The sequence below is a fragment of the Trachurus trachurus genome (genome assembly GCF_905171665.1).
Source record: "Trachurus trachurus genome assembly, chromosome: 5".
In the NCBI taxonomy this organism is placed as follows: domain Eukaryota; kingdom Metazoa; phylum Chordata; class Actinopteri; order Carangiformes; family Carangidae; genus Trachurus; species Trachurus trachurus.
The window spans coordinates 34454297-34474997 of NC_139896.1; the positions used below are offsets into that span (position 1 = coordinate 34454297).

General features: G+C 41.0%; 2 protein-coding genes across 2 annotated transcripts; both read right to left on the reverse strand.

Annotated features, from left to right (window-relative positions):
- Positions 1-3247: 3247 nt before the first annotated feature.
- Positions 3248-7685, reverse strand: LOC310985715 (elastase-1-like). Its single transcript, XM_083971336.1, has 8 exons — positions 7640-7685; positions 7421-7524; positions 6369-6469; positions 6014-6139; positions 5225-5361; positions 4952-5094; positions 3506-3655; positions 3248-3351 (listed from the first exon to the last, which is right to left on the reverse strand). Exons 1-8 carry the CDS (start codon positions 7677-7679, stop codon positions 3340-3342), a joined length of 813 nt encoding a protein of 270 aa, XP_083827462.1. The 5' UTR covers positions 7680-7685; the 3' UTR covers positions 3248-3339.
- A 5567-nt stretch (positions 7686-13252) lies between these two features.
- LOC310986033 (elastase-1-like) lies at positions 13253-15763 on the reverse strand. Its single transcript, XM_083971738.1, has 8 exons — positions 15719-15763; positions 15380-15477; positions 15178-15278; positions 14439-14564; positions 14142-14278; positions 13908-14050; positions 13536-13685; positions 13253-13375 (listed from the first exon to the last, which is right to left on the reverse strand). The coding sequence occupies exons 1-8, from the start codon at positions 15756-15758 to the stop codon at positions 13364-13366; spliced, it is 807 nt and encodes a 268-aa protein (XP_083827864.1). The 5' UTR covers positions 15759-15763; the 3' UTR covers positions 13253-13363.
- Positions 15764-20701: the final 4938 nt, after the last annotated feature.

Genomic DNA, 20701 nt, shown 5'->3' on the forward strand with positions numbered 1-20701 from the left:
CACGTATATACTGCCCCATGCATCAAACTGGTCATAAACGGAGAAACACACACCGCCCATTTGTACGGTAGGAACATTTAAGACGAGCTGATAGCACTTCCTCCTTTCTGTGATGTCACACACAAGGTAACTCCGCCCACCGTGACCAGTTGGTTTTTTTTTTTCAATTTTTATGAATGCAGCTTAGGTTTCAGTTACTTGTCTGTGATTGGTCCGACCACATGCCACTCAAAAACAGTCAGCCAATCAGAGGAGAGATTCTCATTCTCTCTTCTGATCTACTGATCCTTTTTTAAATTGTGAAATTTGATGGCAGTGAGATTTTGTTTTTACTCGTCCACATGAAACAGGGCATGTGTGTGTACTGTGTGTGTGAAATTCAATGTGAATATTAAAGCAGAAGTAAGCGGAATATTTGTGTTAATAAGTCTTAAATAGTTACAGTATATCTTCCGACAGCAATCACTTACATAGAGTGTTTGGTCTGAAACACGGGTCTGTCAGTCACTCTGCTCTGCTCTGAGCCCAGGAGAAAACTTTCCTTGTATCCTACAACCTTTATCCAATGAGGAGAGAGAACAGAATGAAGGGCTGTTTGTGCAGCCAAGGGATGCGCGTGAATGTGGTGACGTATAGGGACGAGGACCAATAGATCCATGACGAGGGCGGGGCTGCTAACTCCATCGGCTGACAAGAAGTTAGCCAAAACGACCGGATGGCTTACTTCTGCTTTAAGTCATTCAGATATAATTTTTACTTGAAAATTAACATCCCTACCCTCAAAGCAGCTTAAACATAGAAAAGCTCTGTACACTTTACTGTGTCAGAAATCCAATGACACTGTAAAAGCTTTAAACATTTTGGCTCGTTAGAGATGCAGTTGGCATTCCACTTAAATTTACAGATCCCTGTGTTACAGTGGGACAATATGACAACATTTACTGGAGGATGTAAAGTCATCATCGCCACCATATGGCCACACGGCTGCAGAGGCACAACAAAATGTTTCACACACAAACAGGCGCGGACATACACACACACTCAAAAGAAGAAGAAAAAAAACTCAGACAATATGGCACTGTTTGCCATCTGACCAGTGAGTCAGTATCTCTCTGACATGGGTTACTTCTCAGGAGCTGCTGTAACACAATGATTTACTGGGTCATGAAAACAGGAGCACAGGAGGCAAGGTTCTCAAGAAGTGTCTGTCTGTCTGTCTGTCTAAAATAATTCTGACCCTGCCGAACATAAACTGGAGGCAGATAATTAGGAATGACATAATATCAGGGGCAGGTCTTCCATGGTGGCACATGCCCCCCCCCCCCCCCCCCCCCCCCCCCGACAATCTAATTGGCCACCCTGTGTGCCCCCCCCCTCCAAAAAAAAATGGTCATTGACCTGTGGTAATGTGAATCACTGTGTAAAGCTCTTTAACACTGCTATATTTACTCTAGGCTCTTAATCAACTCTGTACAGCAAACATCCTATAGTGTTCTGTATAGTAAATATAGAAAATGGTGTAATAAAAGATTGTTATTGTTCTGAATTTCACCATTTGAGTAATGCTTGTTCTGGTTATTCTGCATACACTGACCAACTGTTACACAAAACACTGAGATGTTTATTGTACAGAGTTGAGCTCTAACTACTGGGTAAGAGTATGAGATATTGATGTTCACTTTTATTATTTTACAGTAATTTAATGTGTTCCATTTGTTATTTACAAGATAGAGTTGGTTATTGATTGGTTATAATTTTAATATTGACAAGTGGAAAATAAAAAGTTCACAGACATCTTCCTTACAAGGTGAAAGATTCAATGTGGCCAGTTAAAGCAAGATGAAGACGTGTGTAACTGTTCAATATGAACATTCAGCAGAGCAATCAATGGCAGCCTTCATTTTTGTTACTTTTGGACGCCCCCCCCCCCCCCCCAAATTCACTGTTTCAAAATACTCTGGATCCGCCCCTGATGACATTAACTAACTTCCTCAAAGCTTTCAGAGCTGTCAGCAGTCGCTGCTTGGTGCGTGTCAGGCCTTGCAGATGATCATAAATTCAATATGCATACCTCATACTATGTAAGTGTAGGACTTGTGCTGTAGTAAGCGATACAGGCTGTTCTCTCTCTTACAACGCAGATGTTTTCCATCTCATGCTTATCTCCCCCAGTCAAGGCCGGTGTTAGTTTTGTTCTTTTTTTTTCACCTTTTTTTTTTTTTTTTTGGTGTGTGTGTGTGTGTGTGTGTGTGTGTGTGTGTGTGTGTGTATGTGTCCACTTTCTTTTTATATTGTTTTTCATCCAAGTGGCAGTTCATCTTTTTTGACAGCTTGAGCTATTTCTTATTTTTATTTTTTTTCCTGTGGCAATTGTTTGATGTGGAACCGTCTTGTCCAGATTATAGCGATTTCAATGTGTTACTTTTTTGTCATGAATAAGGCATCTATCATAGAGGTGGTATAGAGTTAGTATTCTGCATTTGCAGTTGAGGAGTGTTTTTTGCTGTGGGGTTCCTGTTGACGCTGTGATCTCCTCTCACAGTCCACTAACAGACTCCCGCCTCCCCAGGGACCGAGCCACAGGAAGCAGACGACAGAGCATGGATAATAGAATGACTATAAAAAAACACTGGACAGAGCAGTTAAACATCTGAATGCGAATCTATGACACTCAATAGAAATTTGCATGTGGGGCATAACTGAAAGATTAATGTCACACACTGCTGTGCACATTATGTCCAATTTACTGTTATTTAATTTAACTCAATCAAGCCAGCCAATCAGTTTGCTGTTGTTTACTTTGTCATGTGTTGATATGAATTATTCATCTGCAGTTGACATTGTAAGTGGAGTACAAGGGCATTCAAAATTTTGCTTTTGATTGGACTATTTATTATTATTCATTTATTTTACATTTTTACTTTTGGAGCCTCTTTCTGTCAGTTGATGTTAACTCATTTTTATGGCTTTGAAACTTTACAGTTATTAAAGTCTTATCACATGTGATTTTCCACCGCTTTAATGAAAGTAATATTTAATAAATCTTGCCTGTAGCAGTTCTCTTCATTTAAAAAAAAAATCTATTTAGTTGCTAAAGGTCATCTCACACAAATATCTGGATAGATATACAGCTGGTAATTTTTTTTTTTTTTTGCAGAACCACTCATGCAATCTAAATCACATTTCCCCTCTGGTTACTTATGGCTGACCAGTGTCTGGAGAAAAAGAAAATGACACAAGGCAAATGCACATTATAGGATGTTTTATTGTGATAGAGTCGGACAGAAGCAGAGATGAATCCAGAGTCCTCTCCTGTCGCCATGGAGATCATTGTCCTTCTTAACCCATGATCTGATAAAGTAAGGATAAAATAAATCATTATGTTCCAAGAAAGTGAACAGTGTATTGTACAGTACCTAATAGATCTGTTCCTAAGGATGAATACATGTAGAAAACTTTTTTTCTGCAAATAGCATGATTGTCTGTGTTAGTGGTGAATACTGACGCTGTTCATCCAGCTGATGTAGGCAGAGGCACGGGTGAAGACGGTGGGCTTCCTGTAGGCGTTGCAGCCGGAGGAGGACACGAAGCTGGTCACACCGTGGACAACCCAACGGCCGCCAACGCTGCAGTTCAGGGGGCCGCCAGAGTCACCCTGGATTCAGAGAAAACACCACAGCACTGTCAGATCTCACAACCAATGACTGATGGCTTTATTTCTGCAGTTGGAAAAATACCTCCTTCTTCAAAGAGCAACATGTTCCCACTAGCTTCTCGTATCCCCTTTTAATCTCACACCGCCTTGAGCAAGTTTGTGCAGAACATGAGTTTGCAAGACTTTGACACTTTGTGCAGCTTAAGCAATAGCCTGGATCTTTGTTCCTGACTTATGCCCCTGCTGATGCAGCAAGTAATCCCACATGTGTCCTCCAAAATATCTTCCTTGACAGGAAAGGGTCAGGCTTTAGCTCAGTGGGGGACATTCAATCTCACTTTGTTATGGTGGAGTGGGACTGAAATCTGACAAGTTCTTTCCAGCGTTTGTCCCAGCTCCTGCTTATATCCACACATAACTCCTGCAGTCCATGTTTTTAGGAGACAACTAGAGGAATGAACTGAATTCAAACTCTGAGCTGGGAGGAATAAAATAAAATAAAAGTAAGAATAACTTTCAAACAAGAATTTAGTTGTAATGAATTGCATTTTAATCTTTTAAGGTCTGTTATAGGCTGTGAAAGATTGTTTTTGCCTTTCTTTTTGAAGCTTATATATCACGGTAAGAGTTTATATATCCAAATTTGTTTCTTATTAATAACTTTGAAATGATTCATAAAGCATAAGTAAATACTTGACTGATCACTAATAAAGCTACAAGTTGCAACTACTACCACTAACTAGAGATGCACCGATCCGATACCCGGATCGGATGTCAGCTCCGATATTGACTAATTAGCTGGATCGGATATCGGATGAATGAGGCCGATCCAGCATTCCGATCAAGTCATTTCTTTTCTATTAATATCATACACAGCAATACAGTTACAGCAATCTAGTGTTATTTACTTATTTTTGCTGCTAATGTACACTTTGTTATTTGTTAAGTACATTTATATATGTGTTAATTTGTTACCTTTTTTTAAGGAGGCTAAATGTTTCTGTCAAGCCTGATGCCTTCACTCACATGGCGAGGTATACGGTTCATTCATTCAACAGTAGTATGGGATCGGTATCGGCCAATATGCTGAGCCCAGGTATCGGCATCGGATTGGATCGGAAAAAATTGGATCGGTGCATCTCTAATTACAATCCTTGATAAAGGGTGGCAATTTAGGTACTGAAATACTATGGATACCGTCCCCAAGTCCTGGGTTCAGTTGTGCAGATGATACTGTAACTGCAGAGAATGTGAGAATGGATTTTATGATAAAGTCCTAAGATCTCTTAGACTCACCTGGCAACCAGACTCACTGGCGCCACCAGCACAGACCATGGTGTCCTTCACAGTGCTGCCCCACCATCCGTAGCTAGTGCAGGTCTTGTGGTCCACAGAGGGCAGGGAGGCCTGCTTCAGCTGGGCAGACAGCTGACCGCCAGCTGGAGGCAACATGAGAGCTGTGTTTAAGCTTCTGAAAGCACGATCATGCCTTATACTGCACATACGGTAGCTAAAGTAAACACCAAACTCTCTAATTCAGCATCTACTGTATCATTAAGCCACACTTACTCTGTGTGCGTCCCCATCCGGTGATGTAGCAGGGGTTGTTGTGGGGCAGGATCTGACCAGAGGGAGGCAGAGCGCCGAGCTGGACGTAGTTGTTCAGAGTAGCATCAGAGGACAGACGCAGCAGAGCGATGTCATACCTGAGGGTCAGAGGTCAGTGAGTTATAATGTTTTCCCTGTGTCTACAGAAGCTTGTTGTAATTGACTTTTTTCTTAAGAGGCTATTGTCTGCCTTTTGAATAAAGTGGTTTCGGGCAAACTAACGGTTATCTCATTATTAATTAATCTGCAGATTAGATTTTCTAGCCTAATCTACTAATTGCTTTGTTCATTGTTGTTTCTTAAAGCCAGAGGTGGATCTATAATCCATCTGATTCGTCTGATCCTCTCTTGGTACAAAACTCAAAAATATTCCTTTTACAGCAGCAAATCCTAATGTCTGTGAAGCTGTGGAACACACTGACAATTTGGCAACAATTTAGGCAATAAACTGATTATCAATAGCTTCCGATTAATTTTCTGCCAGTTGACAAATTTAAAGTTTAATTTCAAGACAGAATTAGAGTTGCAGCTCTAATTAAGTTTGGATTGTATGATCCGTTGTGTTTCACAATTCATGCTCAGAGTAAAGTCCATTAAGGATTTTACGCTCAGCAAAACTCAAACTGACACTGACAATACATTTAGATGTAATATCCACATTTTTCATGTAACTACGTGCTTTCAACATGTATCAGTATTTGTTCATTTTGAATACAGAGGTGAGTTAGACTTGGTGCAGTAACAACTTACCCTCCAGCAACGTTGTTGGAGTTCCACCTGGGGTGAATGTGGACACGGCTCACGCTCATGAACTGTTCTCTGCCCTCATTGGTGTTGATGTTGTGATCTCCCAGAACAACACGCCAAGTCCTGGAGCTGTCAACATAAAAGAAAGAACATTTTCATCCCTCCACTGGCAGGATGTTTGATCGTTGATTTAAAACAGTAGCTGAAATACAACCAGTTTTATCTCCATCTACAGTGTCTCAGCTATATGCACTTATGGCAGCAGGAAATGTTGCTGTTCAGCTCAGTCAGCACCATGTTTCTACTTCATCCAGATTTCAGTCAGATTTAGACTTCTGTGATGCATTAAAGCTCTCACCGGTCCACGCAGTGAGCAGCAGTCATGACCCATCCTCTCTTGATCAGGGTTCCTCCACAGGTGTGGTGGAACCTGGAGCCAGATTTGTACTGAAGAGAGATCTGATGAAATAAGAACCGACAGTATTAACAAGGGGGCAGCTTTACATGTGTGTGATTACACACAAAAATAGTGTCCAAGATATTATAGAACTAGAACATAAGGGCACAGAGCGGTTGTTATGCTGTAATAAGCCCCCCTGCTGCGAAAAGCAACCTTAACTAAAACCTCAACTTGTCATCACTACAAGCTAACCTTAAGGGCTGCTTTTCATGGCAGGGGTGCTTGTTATGGCACAGCACAAGCAGAGCCCAGATAATTTCTCATTGCTATTTTTACACTAAACTTCTTCTTTCTTTCTTTTCTTTTTTTTTGACTAAATCAGAGACTGTACAGACCCCTACACCTTCAAATCACAAAAAACACACCTTTTTAAACTGGCTTTTAATCTGTAAACTGTTCTTTTACTGTACCCCCTTTTCATTGTATGTCTTTTTTTAACCTTAAAGAGGAACTATGAAGGATTTTTAGCTTAACTCTGCTACATTTTTACCTCAGTTAAACAGCTTTGGAGTAATTGTAATGGTTTAATAAATGACTTCTAACTTGATACGAGGGAGAGTGGAGGCTCTCTGCCTTCAACCTCGCCTCTCTTGGCTGAAAACCAACGTTGCAAGATCAGAGCCGCCGACCCGGTGTCCAAGCTTTCGTCTCTGCGGCACCGCGATACAAACATGCCCATAACCCGTAATCTCTTGTTTATGACAGATAAACTACACAAATATACACGCTGTAACATCATATATGATATTTAACATTATGAACCGCTCTACTGATTGATTTCTCGCCGGCTTTGTTGGAAACAAATGCACAGCTTTTCTGGGAAACAGTGCAAAAAGCGACGAGACTTGCATAGTTCCCCTTTAAGCACTTGTAAAAGTGCGTTATAAATAAAATGTATTATTATTATAAATAGTTCATCTTGAGCCTGCTGCTGCTGTTGAGTACTGTACCTGCCAGGGCCAGGAGTTGGGTCTGGCCACTTCTCCTCCTACAACTCTCTCCTCCACGCTGTCATCCTCGAGATACCTGGGCTGGGGCTCCAGCTCAGCCAGCACTGAGAAACACAGAAGCACGGGCAGCACATCAGTCACATATCATCTGGTCAAGTGTGTTAGGAAGAGGCGAGAATGTGCAGAATTTCAAGAGTGAGGAACAATCAGATTTTTTACCGAGGGCTGCAAGAGAGGTCAACACAAGAAACCTGAGCATGTCTGCAGTCTCCAGAAGTTCTGTACTGGAGAATTCTGTCTGATTCTCTTTTTATACCCTCTGGGCCCCTTGTCCTCATTTTGTCTTTTTGCGTGTGTGTGTGTGTGTGTGTGTGTGTGTGTGTGTGTGTGTGTGTGTGTGTGTGTGTGTGTGTGTGTGTGTGTGTGTGTGTGTGTGTGTGTGTGTGTGTGTGTGTGTGTGTGTGTGTGTGTGTGTGTGTGTGTGTGTGTGAGTTTGGTTTGTTCAGTACCAACATGCCCACCTGTGTCTGTCTCACCGTTATCACTATCACATAATATGCAGAATTACTGACTCAGCTAAGAGATCTTTTTTTTTTTCCACTAGCACTGGCCTCATAGTCCGGCATAAGATTGTCTTATACTGTATAGGTCTCTGTCTGTTTTTCATTACAAAACCTCTACCTGAAATATTTGAGCTTTTTCTATAAGCCTCAGTCCTCATAACTCAGTTATATTCCTCTGGCTCAATATCGCAATACACAAATTTGCCTCGAGCTGCTTTACAATCTGTACAGCATTTGTCACCCTCCATCCCCTACCCTCCAGTTATTGTTTGCTGCGTTAAGGGCAACTTGCTGCTTGCCAAAGATAGAAAGAGGCTGAAAACAGCGCGCACAAATACATTCTGACATTTTCCTAAAGTGCACCTCTGCAGTTAAAACCCCATCTTGACATGCATTTTACTCTGCAGTGTCAGTGTGTATACGACTTTGTTCTCTTTCTGGCTGTCAAATGGAGGCGATCAACCACTGGGATCTGTCAGGGGGGAAAAAAATACCAATTTTTTTATTTTATTTTAAGAAATGATATAGTGCTCCAGCACTAAGAGAAAGAACCTTGCAGTTTCTGAATGTGATTTCTGAAGCGTTTTAGCTGCACCATATGCTGCTTTAATTTCCTTAAAGTGCTCTTGCATCTACAGTATATTTGTGTTTTTTGTAAGTGCGTCTTACACAAACTGGAGTGGCTGGAAAGAAATGTAATAGTTTTAGACAATGAAAGTACACAGCACATGAGGGTTATATGGGATTACTTTCATGTGTGATGACTTGGGCTGGTTGAGGGGATCAGGCTGTGTCACACACAGTATGCCATGCATGGATCCACAGCATGCTTTGAAAGGGGCCACAGAGTCATGATACATAAAAAATGAGCGAGCGCCTGCACTATCACAGAAACTCACAGTCGGGTCAAAGCTGATCTAAAGTCAACAGCAGGTTGTTTAAGCTGGACAGACAGCTGAGCTCCACATACACACAGGGTAGATGGGAACATAGCGAGAGGGGGGGGACAGTAATGGGATTATGAACTGTACATATCTATACATGTCACAAGTTGATTAATATAGATCAAGATCATGTTTAAAGCTTAGCAAGCCTGAGGCTAAAATACAGTGTTCCACTTAAAGCCTTTGATAAGTATTCATGAGCCCTGTGGATGTGATATTACATATTCTGCATATGTCCCAGTGTTGTTGCATAGTAGAAAGAGTTCCTGCAGCTTAGTCTAAGGGGACATGGACAATTGAGGAGAATGTAAATTGTAGAAATATATATAAAATATGATTTTGATTTAAAAACATTCATTTTTACCTACACATATTCAAATTCAGGATGTTTGCTCTGTGCAACAGGCACAATATTGAGTTTTATTTTAAACTCTGTATGCCAGACTTATCGTGGCCTCAGGAAGTAGACATTTAGGTAGACAGTGCTGTTCTCTGCTGCAGATACCGAGCGCACATCCTGCAGCTGCTGAGCCACACTCAGACAGCTCATCAATGACACGCTGTAGGCTACAACCTGACTTCTGTTATCTGCTCCTCTCCGACAAGACCCACAGCAGGTGAGTATTACTGTGCCCGTGTCCCACAGAAGGCTGCCTCGCAGTGAAACCTACTGGATGTGTCTGTCATGTCATTTTTTTCTATCATATACGAAACAAAAAATCAACTAATAAAGGGAATATGTTGCCAGTTTGGGAAGTCTCCTCATTCACTTTCTTGTTGAGACTCAACAGAAGAAAAGCACCTAAAAAAAACCCTCACCACCTGCACAGTGGTCTCTATGTTATGTTTCATTTGACAAAGCTGGTGTCAAAAAGAAAAATTCACCATCTTACAGGGGAACAGCACCTTCCTGTCAACAAGAAATTATCTGGCAAACAATTCTCAGTTTTACACTTTGGTTTTCATGTGGCTTTAATGGAACTCCTCAATTGCTGCCTGTGTGTAAACACCTGTGTGGAGGTAAGAAACCCATTAAGTGAGGCAGGTAATCTCGTTCTTAAAAGGATCTTTTATAACATATAGTACTGTTCATCTTGGAACTGAAAAAAGAACAATTGCACTACTGTTTCTCCGATTAAATGCAACTGTGAATGTAAACATGTGATACACAAAGGGCCTGTTAGTATGCAGAGGATGTTCTAGTGTGAGATTTCTTTATTTTGGCTTTAAAGAATGTAGTTAGAAACATCCATTACAGCAATCCCAGAGTAATAAAAGTATAGCTGTGAGCACATAACCAATACCCAGCACATTCACATAAATGATATAGCCTCCCCTTAGGCCCTGTTTTAGTCTTATTTATGGAGGATACTGCAGCGTTTCAAGGTCGAAATGAAACATTCAATAAAATAAGCTTGTAAGATTTAACATACAAAAGTGAGGGAATAGGAAGTCAGAGGAGAAAAGGAAGCACTGACCTAAAACATAATGAAGACACTATTCTTTTGCCTCTTTATTACACAGTGAAGATACATATAAAGTATCTTGAAATCCTCCTGTCAGAGTGCTCAGTCAGTCTGTCTGGGATTTTGATTGTAAGCACAGCTGTGACACATGTGTGGTTCTCACTGAAGGGAGACACTTATCATGCGTGTACTATAGCTACTCACTCACTGCAGCTTTTTTTCTTCTAAAATGTCACAAAATCACCAGAGAGGCAACAGAAAAGGGTAACAAAAACCTTTTGTTTATTAAACGCCGCAGTTTCTGACGGATGAAAAAACAGAAAAGTTAGAGGACAAAACTTCAATTTGAGAAATAACAAAAGACAAAATACTGCAAAATGACTGTCAGCATTTACTCACGGTGGCTGAGTAGACAGAGCTCAGAAATAGAATACATTTGCATTATGTCAAAAACACAAAAGTCTATCCTCATATCCCTGGTACAGCCCCTCGGTGCACCATCTGCTCGGCTGTGAATCAAGTCCCGTCTCTGTCGCATAGAGAACTTGCTGATTAAGGAAATTGTGGCATAAAGCAGTGGTTTGTAGGGTGTTTATCCAAATGAAAAGATTTGACTTTGATGGTGGAGTGTGATGCATCATATATTTGTCTGTGTCTGTTGAAAAACCACTTGAGAAATGGTCTAAAACACAAATATTGATTTTTAAAGTTTTTTTTATTGATAAGTCTGAACAGGCAAACGGGTTGCAAATACAAAATCAGCTCAATTCAGAGTTGTTTCTGTTGCAAGACTATAATCCATTTCAAGAGATATTTATGACCTGGAAAATGAAAAAAAAATGGTTTGATGTAATATACATAAAAGTCTTTGTAACAGATCCTTTCATTTACAGTGTGTTCACATTAGTGACCATGTTAATCAATGTTACAGTATGTGACAGAGACGTGGGTGAAGAATAGTGAGCTTCCTATACCATCATTATGCATCACCATGCAGTGAAGAGGGCCACCAAAGTCACCCTATGAAACATTTTTAAAGAATTGATCCGCATAAACAAATACATTACCATGAACTATAAAAGAGATGAAAGACATACTGTTTTAGATGTTTAGATTCTTACCCATTCAAATTTATTCTGTATCATTGCATAACAACCTCATACATAGGCTACAGTAAAGATAAAGTAACACAAACAGAAAGTCTTCTCGGTGACAAGAACAAGGCATCCTGCAACAGATGGTCTTGACCTGCTGATCTCAGAATCATTAAGACTACACAGGGACAAAGGAATGGAGCTAAGTTCACCAAAGTGTGCTGAGGAGAGCTGGAGCTTTTTAAAGTCATGTGTGGTCACACTAAATACACTTATTTGTTAAGGATTTAACTAATAAAATAAACTGCTGATGAAATTATTTTCGGCATCTTCACTTTGTCACAAGTGGCTAAAACCTTTGCAGAGTAGCCTACTGTATCTATGAATATATAGTAGCTATCCCACTACATGTAAGCATCTAAGTAGAACAGACAGAGATTCATATTATTCAGGTGTAATCCTGCATTTTTATTGAGTCTTTAATTGTGTTTGGGAGATCCAGTTAAAAAAAAAAAAAAAAAATCTGTGTATTCAATATTTTCATATCATTCACACCAGCAGACTCACATTGCACTCTGAACACCTCCCCTGGCACAGACCATGGTGGTCTACAGCAGAGCTGGTGCAGGTCTGGTGGTCTTTTGTTGTCAAATACGACTTCAGAAATACTTCTGAGGGGATTGTTTTTTTCTTGAGCTACAATTTTGATATTTTATGATGTACAGTACCCACCTGTTCACATTCACCCAACAATGAGATGAGCAGACAGACACCACTCATAGCTATGGTGAGTGTGTTAGCCTAGCTTAGCTAAGACAGGAAAGTCAGCATGGTCCTCTCTGAAAATATTAATAAAATACACAACACGAGCATAGGTCATCTTGTTTAACCCATCTAAACTCAAAAGTGTGAGGCATTTTTTACCTTTGGGTAGCATTAGGCTAGCTGTTTCAGCCTTTGTTCCTCATCTTTGTGCTTTGGCCTTTGCTTTACATCTAATGCACATGAGAGTGGTATCAATTTTCTTGTCTAATTCATACAGTAGCTAAAATGGAAAAAAAAGCATTAAACCTTAAAACACATTCCTAAATAACAATTTAATGCAGCGTACTTTTGGAGGTGACAGAATAGAGGAGTATTTGACTGAAATTAGCCTAGGCCTACTGTACTTAAAGACCAAATTGGGAGTCATGATGCAAACCTACCTGTTTTGGCTCCACCTGACACCTGCAGTGAACTGTGAGGAGGGAAAGGATCTTGCAACTTTGTTTTGTGCCTGGTGTAACTGCACCTGCCAGTGATATGAGCTGAGATAAGGCACTTCATCACCTCCCACAACCTTTCTAGTGCTGCTGTTTGTGTAGTTAGTCTGTACTCCAACTCAACCAGCACTGATGCACAAGAGGAAACTCATCAAAACACCAGTGATCAGGGTTTCCTTTTGTGGAAATAACTGTGTCCGTGTGTTTTATCACAAGCCAGGAAAACATTTTCTATCAGGATGTTATTTACTTTGCTGTTTTGAAATGTCTTACCTGTGGCTGTGAGAGTGGTGAGGAGCCAACACACACAAAAGCACATCTGCAACTCGTCTCTGTTCTCTCACAACCTGAACTGACCTGAGCTCGGCTGTGGTCAGTCATGCACCTGTTGTCTGTCTCAGGCTTTATCACAGTGTGAAAACACGCTGCCACATCACAGCCTTGGTTGCATAAACTTTCAGATAAAAAGATGAGTCATCATGATACAAACTTTGATCAAATGTTTTTTCTTTATTTTCAGAAAATGAAGGCCAGACAAGTGAAGACAGTAGATGGAAACATGGTTGAATACAGTTTCTGTCTTCATATCCTGCCACATGGACAACATCATTTGCTTAGACCATGATCTGGAAAAGAGAAGCACTGATCAGACATCTTATAAAACCTACATGGTATCACCAGAATAATATACCATATCCATTCTATCTTCCCTTGATTGATGAGTTCTGTAATAGGTTTTTCTAGCACTTATCATAAATGTGCATTGTGCATATCCCTCATACTAACCGAGTCCATCCATTCGATGTAGGCAGACACACGGGTGAAGACAGTGGGCTTCTTGGGATAATTGCATCCATAACCAGACACAAAGCTGGCAATACCATGGACGTAGTATTTTCCATCAACCATGCAGTTCAGAGGGCCACCAGAGTCACCCTGAGAGGAAGTCAATGAAAGAAAGCATCTTCAGTATCATGGATAGAATGATTCAGCTGTGCATTTAAAACCAGTAGACCACTTTTATTGTGGATTAAATTGTTCTTTTTTCACTAATATCACTTCATCCTGCTACTTCTTTGGCTTGGCACAAGTACAAGTAAAATGACGTCTATGGCTTTATATTTTTCAGTTTTCAGTTTTACATTAGTGCAGACTCACATTGCATCCAGCCTCAGCAGCTCCACCACCACAGACCATGGTGGTCTTGACAGTGCTGCCCCACCAGTCAGAGCTAGAGCAGGTCTTGTGGTCGACAAGGGGGAGGTAGGCCTGCTTGAGCTGGGCAGACAGGCTGCCACCAGCTAGACACGGAGACACAGGGAAGATATGTTGAGCTTTATGGAAAGGACCCAGCCACAGTTTGTGCCCAGAGGGATCATGCTGTCAACTCACTGGAAGTGAGTCCCCATCCGGTGATGTAGCAGAGGTTGTTGTGGGGCAGAACCTGGCCAGAGGGGGGCAGAGAACCCAGCTGGGCGTAGGAGTTCAGGGTGGCATCAGAGGACAGACGCAGCAGGGCGATGTCGAATCTGAGGTAGAGATCCGTATTAAACAGGAGGAAAGATACAACACTTCCAGGGAAGACATATCATTTCTTGGTTAGACCTGCACTTCCCTATACACATTCAATCACCAAAAACATGTTAGATGCACATAAAATATGAAAAATAATCATCATACACTCCTCACCCCTGAGACAATCTGCTGGCGTCCCATCTAGGGTGGATGTAGACCCTGGAAACCTCCTTGATCTGCTCCCTGCCACTGTCGCTGTACAGGTCATGTTCACCAATAACGACACGCCAAGTCCTGTGGCTGTAAAAAGCAAAATGAAACACAACAGTCAGATACAGTGCCGTGCACGGGGGGGTGGGTGGGGGGGGAAATTGTTGAAAAATGTGTGCTAAAGTGCCCCCTGGGAGCCAAAACGTGTGCTCAAGTGCCCTCTTCAGTGGTGAGGACACGCTATATGTGCCCTTTTTTTTTCCTTTTCGCCCCTGCCTTTCAAAAAGTCTGTGCACGCCACTGGTCAGATATTAAATACAGATGTGATTCAAATAAACTAATGGCAGGTCAGTTTGAGCCTTATCAATTCTTATTACAGTAAACTAAAGTAAGTAAATAAATAACACCAATAATTGTCTTGTTTTATTTTTGTTTGGAGACTTTTCTTCTCGTCTTTCTTTTCTTTCTAGTCAAATAAATGGAATCCCCTTCACAATGTGACAGTTATAAATGAGGTTGTGAGTTGCGTCCTGATGCTGGCGACATTTAAAACACTGAAATAAATCATGGCTGAGTTTCAAGATAAGAGTAAGCAATGCATTTTGAACAAATGCCATTATTTCTTTTCTTTTTTTTCTTTTTTAATCAAAGCCTTCATGGCCAGAGGATACTGAGTGTGTGTTGTGGTTAATCATTATGATACCTGTCCACACAGTGAGCTGCAGTCATAACCCAGCCTCTCTCAATCAGGGTTCCTCCACATGTGTGGCGGTATCTGCTGCCAGATTTGTACTGGAGAGAGATCTGAGGGGGGAAAGAGATATTAGTTTTTGTGCTGAAATCATCCACATTTTTAAATATAAATGTAACTCTTATAAACACTATGTGTCACAGCAGAAGGTTACCTGCCAGGGCCAGGAGTTGGGTCTGGCCACCTCACCCCCCACAACCCTTTCAACGCTGTCCTCCAGGTACCTGGGCTGGGGCTCCAGCTCAGCCAGCACTGAGAAAAAACAAGTAGATTAAAACAGGGGGTGATTCATATGTGGTTTACCAGAAACCTTACAATATCATTTACTTTCCACCACGGACAGAGGAGAGAGAAATGAAATAGATCAGATAATCTACAGCTCCTGTGTCTGGACTAAACTAACACAGAGTGACTGACTGATGACACAGAGAGTAACTGATAGACTGACAGACAAAGATCAATAATGAATGATTGTATGGCAGTGTGCTCTTACCAATGGCTGCGAGGCTTGTCAACACCAAAAACCTGAGCATGTCTGCAGTGTGTCTGAAAGTTTCTGCGAGGAATCTTTCTTTTATACCACAGCCTGGCCTTCAGCTGCTGTGGAAAAGTGTGTATGTACTTTCCACTGCAACACAAGTCAGGTGTGCACCTGTGGTTTGTCTCACACTGTGTTATCACAGTCGCTTGCCGCACACTTCCTGTTCTGACCAGCAAAAATAGTTGGGAAGGACACTAGTGTTTTTTCTTTTTCTTTTTTCTTTTTGGGCACACAAAATCCTTCGAACATATTTTGGCAACTCTCACAAAACACATGTGGCTACTTTAGCCTACCTGTGTATCTGTATTATACAATGACAAACAACTTTGTCCTTGAACATACAACTATTCCCACCCAGAGTTTTTAAAATGTGGTTTTCAGTGAATTTGTTTAAATACAGAAAATCACATTTGTTGTTACTCCAATTTGAGACCTTAAAATGAGTTTTCTGATGAAATAGACTGCAAGTTTTAGTGAATATTTGCATCAGAAAATAATGACATGTCCATGTGAACTGGCATGCTTTATGTAGTGTGGAAAAACACATTTCCATGTCTTTAATGTATCCGAATGGAAAATAAATGTTTTTACTTCAGTGTTCAGGGCCATGTTTGTCAGGTTTCTTCTGGTGTAATTAAGAGAAGTCAGCTGGCTCACTATAGCCTACAGTAGAACTCTGTTAGTGCATTTCAAGGACCTTGGAAACATTAGATTATTGAAAGAAAGATTATTGTGATGTTGTAGATCTTTCTTCTCTTTCAACATAAAAATGTGACAAAAAAACAGCACAAAGTCAGTTCAGCAGTTCAAGAGAGGGACTATATAATATCTTTATAGTATAGCAGTTTATGTTTGACACAGAATAATACATGATTTTGATACAGGACAGGACAGTGTCACAGCTCACCACTTGAGGGGGCTAAAGACTAACAAACACAGAATCTCGACTTTGGGACATATCTGAGGGTAAAAATGTGTCATCTCTTCACTTCACAGGAGACTGACAGATGACAGCCAGCCCTGGGATTTCCATTTTCAAGAACATAATCTTCATACAAATCCATTTTAAATTTGTTGCAGATTTTGGTCTAGTACTAAAATGCGATATGCAAACACATTTGAAGACAAAGTTAAGATCTACATTCCCCACTGGTGAGATTTAAATCCTGGTGTGAGAACTAAGTTAGGGAAGATTTCTCTCCTCTACTTTGCTCTGACCTCTTTGACACTGAGCAGCACAATCACAGATGGATTACTTTACCATGACACTAATTCTCTGAGTAAAATATATGTATTAATACTTTTTAAAAGCCATTTAGTCGTTCTTAACTGGTCACGCTAATATTTCCAACAATAGCTCTCTGGACAATGAGCAGGCCTGTGATGTGTCTGGCTTTTATAAAACAGTCCTTAATTAGACAGAAAGTCATTAAAACTGTATGGATTTGGGATTATTGCCTTATCAGGCTATTACAGAGATAGCTGCACTGACTGGTAATTGAGCTGGCCCCTTGACACACAGGGAAAAGGTCCTAATGCTGCGAGACTTCCTGATCAACAGGGGCTCCACAGTTTTCACTGTTCTCTCATAGAGCATCTTTGTCCCCTCCGAACTCCTCGTGCCCCCCCCCACCCCACCCCACCACCACCACCCCACCCTTTTCTTGCAGAGGCATAAATCAAATGGGGAGATCAAAGACAGGAAGTGCTGGGGATGTGTTAATTAAAGATGTTTGTTCTTGATACAGCTTCCTCTCGTTAATGAACAGTCGATCTGGTTCCCATAAAGATGTCTCACGCACACGGGCAGGAAATTGAGGTTCCAAAAAAAAAAAAAAAATTAATGGGATGCATTGATTGGGGCTGTGATAGGGAGTCAGACGGGGTTATCATGGGGTAACTGTTGATTATGTCAATGTGACACTATTTGAAAAGTTCAAATTGTTGTCAGAGTGGAGCTTCAAAATCCAAACTCCGCTGTCAGAAGCTAATGGTGCTGCTGGTTCATAGTCATTCACTCAGCAAGCGCTGATATTCACACTGTTTAAACAACAATGTTGAGCTTATTGTGAGGAACAGTATGTGACCACACAGAACCCAAGGGCGCTCTGAGAAGCACATGCGATAGTCTGAGATATTTGCAGATACCAATGTTAGCAGAGGAGGTTGTGTTCTTCATTTTTTGTGTGTTCCTGTTTTATTCTACTTCATCTGCACCTGCAAATCAGAATTGATTGGGGTTTTTTTTGCCACTCATCACAGTGACACACTATAACACCTACAATTCATACAGTGACTGTGTTAACAAACTGCTCACTTGATGAGTGAAGGTCACAAATGTTTTTTTATTTTATTTATTTTTTTTAGCTTATTCTGTTTTCCTCTCCACCAACTCCAGAGGGAAAAAAAACCTGGCTCTTTAGCTTTTAAACGCACCACCAGTTCACAAGTTAGTGCAACACTTTCCCTCTCTGCCGTTCATGGCCGGTGAGGTGGTGTTCAGTCGGGTTTTAGGACTCTTACACAGAAAACAGCTGCCTGCTGCAGCTACCAGCAGTGAGTGAGCCATCATCTGCAGGCAGAAAAATACCAACACAATGATCTTAACCATAGGAAACACTCTGACACTGTAGAGTTGAGGGCGACTGTTGACTTTAGTGATGATTGTGAGTTTTATCACTGTGACCGAGCCATTTCCCATGAAACAGGGCCAGTGAATTAGATAATATTGACAGGTGCAGTTTTAAGCTGAGCAAACATTGAATGGTTTTGGGTACAGAATAACAGCTTGGAATTGCACCACTTCTAACCATTCATCTGAGGAGGAAGTTCAAAGATATCATTTTAATATATTTTTTCTGGGCTTTTTGACGGACCGGAAATTTTGAGGGAAGTCATTGGTTTCTGAATTGTTATTTTTGGTAACTTACAATGGAAACCTTTGTATTGCTTTCTTTCTTCATGGGCCAACAGGAATCCAAGACTGTCTTAGAGAAAAATATTCATGACTGCTCACAGCCCTTGATGGGTATTTAGATTGTTCCAGTTGCAAACACAACGAGGTACTATGGGGAAATCTGATTTCAACATACCAGATGTACTTTTCCTGATCTCTTGTCCAGATATTATTCTCCCCCATGACCCCAGAAGTACAAATGCTACTTCTCCTTTCGTCTCGTTGAGGCTGTGGTGTTATTTTTCAGTAAAATACTTTGTTTATATGGAGTTGCAGAGCTAAATTACTGCACGCCATGGCAGTAATCTACACACAGTCCACAGGGACCGACAGTGTATTAGCACTTTTCCCTGCTGGCTGAGGAAATGTGTTGGGATGCATCAATGCTGCCATGCGTCCTGCTGTGTGACAGCAGAGAAACTGATCCACTGGGCTGTTTGCAACCTTTAATTGCAATTATATCACAGTGAAAACAATCAATACATCCCAGTACAACACCCCACAATCCCTGCCCGATCTTTCTCTCTCTGTCTCTCTCTGAGGGAGATACACGACACCACATAACCTTCCCTCTCATGTTTCTTCCTTTTGTTCCAGTCCACCTTCCTCTATATATTTGGTTTTTTTAAAAAAAGGTGCCATACGGGAAGTGGGGTGATGCCGTTTATGGAGGGGGCAGGGATGGATGAAGAGGATGGTCAGTCTTGGAGAAAGATGATCTGCTGTGGCTACGAGTGCAGATTGATCCTTTAGAGTACTGTTCATCCATCTCCGTCCTCCAGTGGGCTGCTGCTGCTTTCACCTCTAGCTGCTTGCCCGTTCCCTCTGCACTGTTTCCCCCTTCTGCCTCGGTCTCAGCTGCCGCCGTGCTGCTGGGTCCTGGCCCTAGGCTGCAGCAGTGATAGGGTCTAGTGGAGTGGAAAAGGAGGCTGCTGCTCCAAGCCTCCCTCGCCGGGTTGATAGAAGGACGTAGCAAGGTAATTAAAAACTGCCCTACCATGTTGCTTCATCCTTGTCACACCATGCGCGCCAATGGTTGGGTTGTTAGATGGCTCGGAAAATCCGATATCTATACTCTTCAGCTGGAAATGCTAATTAAAATTCCCAATTGAAAAGTATCACCCAACAAGAAATAAAAGAGTAAGTGAGGAAGGAACAGCATCTATAGTGATATATAATGATATCAGTGTTACATGGAAATCTAATTAAAACAACCACATACAACATCAATGGGAGCTCATGCAGCTGTTTAGTGAAAGATGTTATTCATTGCACTGCACATTCATACCTGTCACTGGCTGTCAACATAATTATTCCCTGAAGGAAAGGGAAGAAAATAACTATATGTCAATTAGCACAATTAAAGCGAGCGAGAGAGCGTCAATCACTTTGAATAAGTGTGCTGTGATAAGTTGTTAATTTTTGGACTGATGTGTCACTGTAAGAATTGCCCGATTCTTTCATAAAAATTAACAAGTGTTTTTCCCCCACAGTGTAATGAGCCATCAAAGGTATCATCAAGTCAGATGTAATGTGATGGTGGAATTGGACCGTTTGATGTCTGAAGATGAGTTGAACAACAAAATTCTGACACTAAGCATTCGTCTGATTTCCAAATCTATTGCGTATTCTGTCAATCACTTCTTTACCACTGACAGTTGGAAGCACAGAAAGACAGAGAATGCAATCTCACAGCTTCACTGGTCTGTGCAATATTACTTTCACGCATGACTACTGTCTACATTATGAGAGGAAGTGAGAGTGGAGAAAATTAACTTGGACCTCAATGATTTTGAATAGTCAAAAGAAAAGGGAAGTTAGGATAGCGGCTGAATGGATGGCCACATTGTTGCGCTTGTTACATAATACACATCATCAAAAGATGCCGTGGATGTTATACATAATCATCGTTGTAATAAAATAAAAAGAAATGTCTTGGCAAGTTTTATATTCAGACCATTGCATTTTAAAAGATTTGG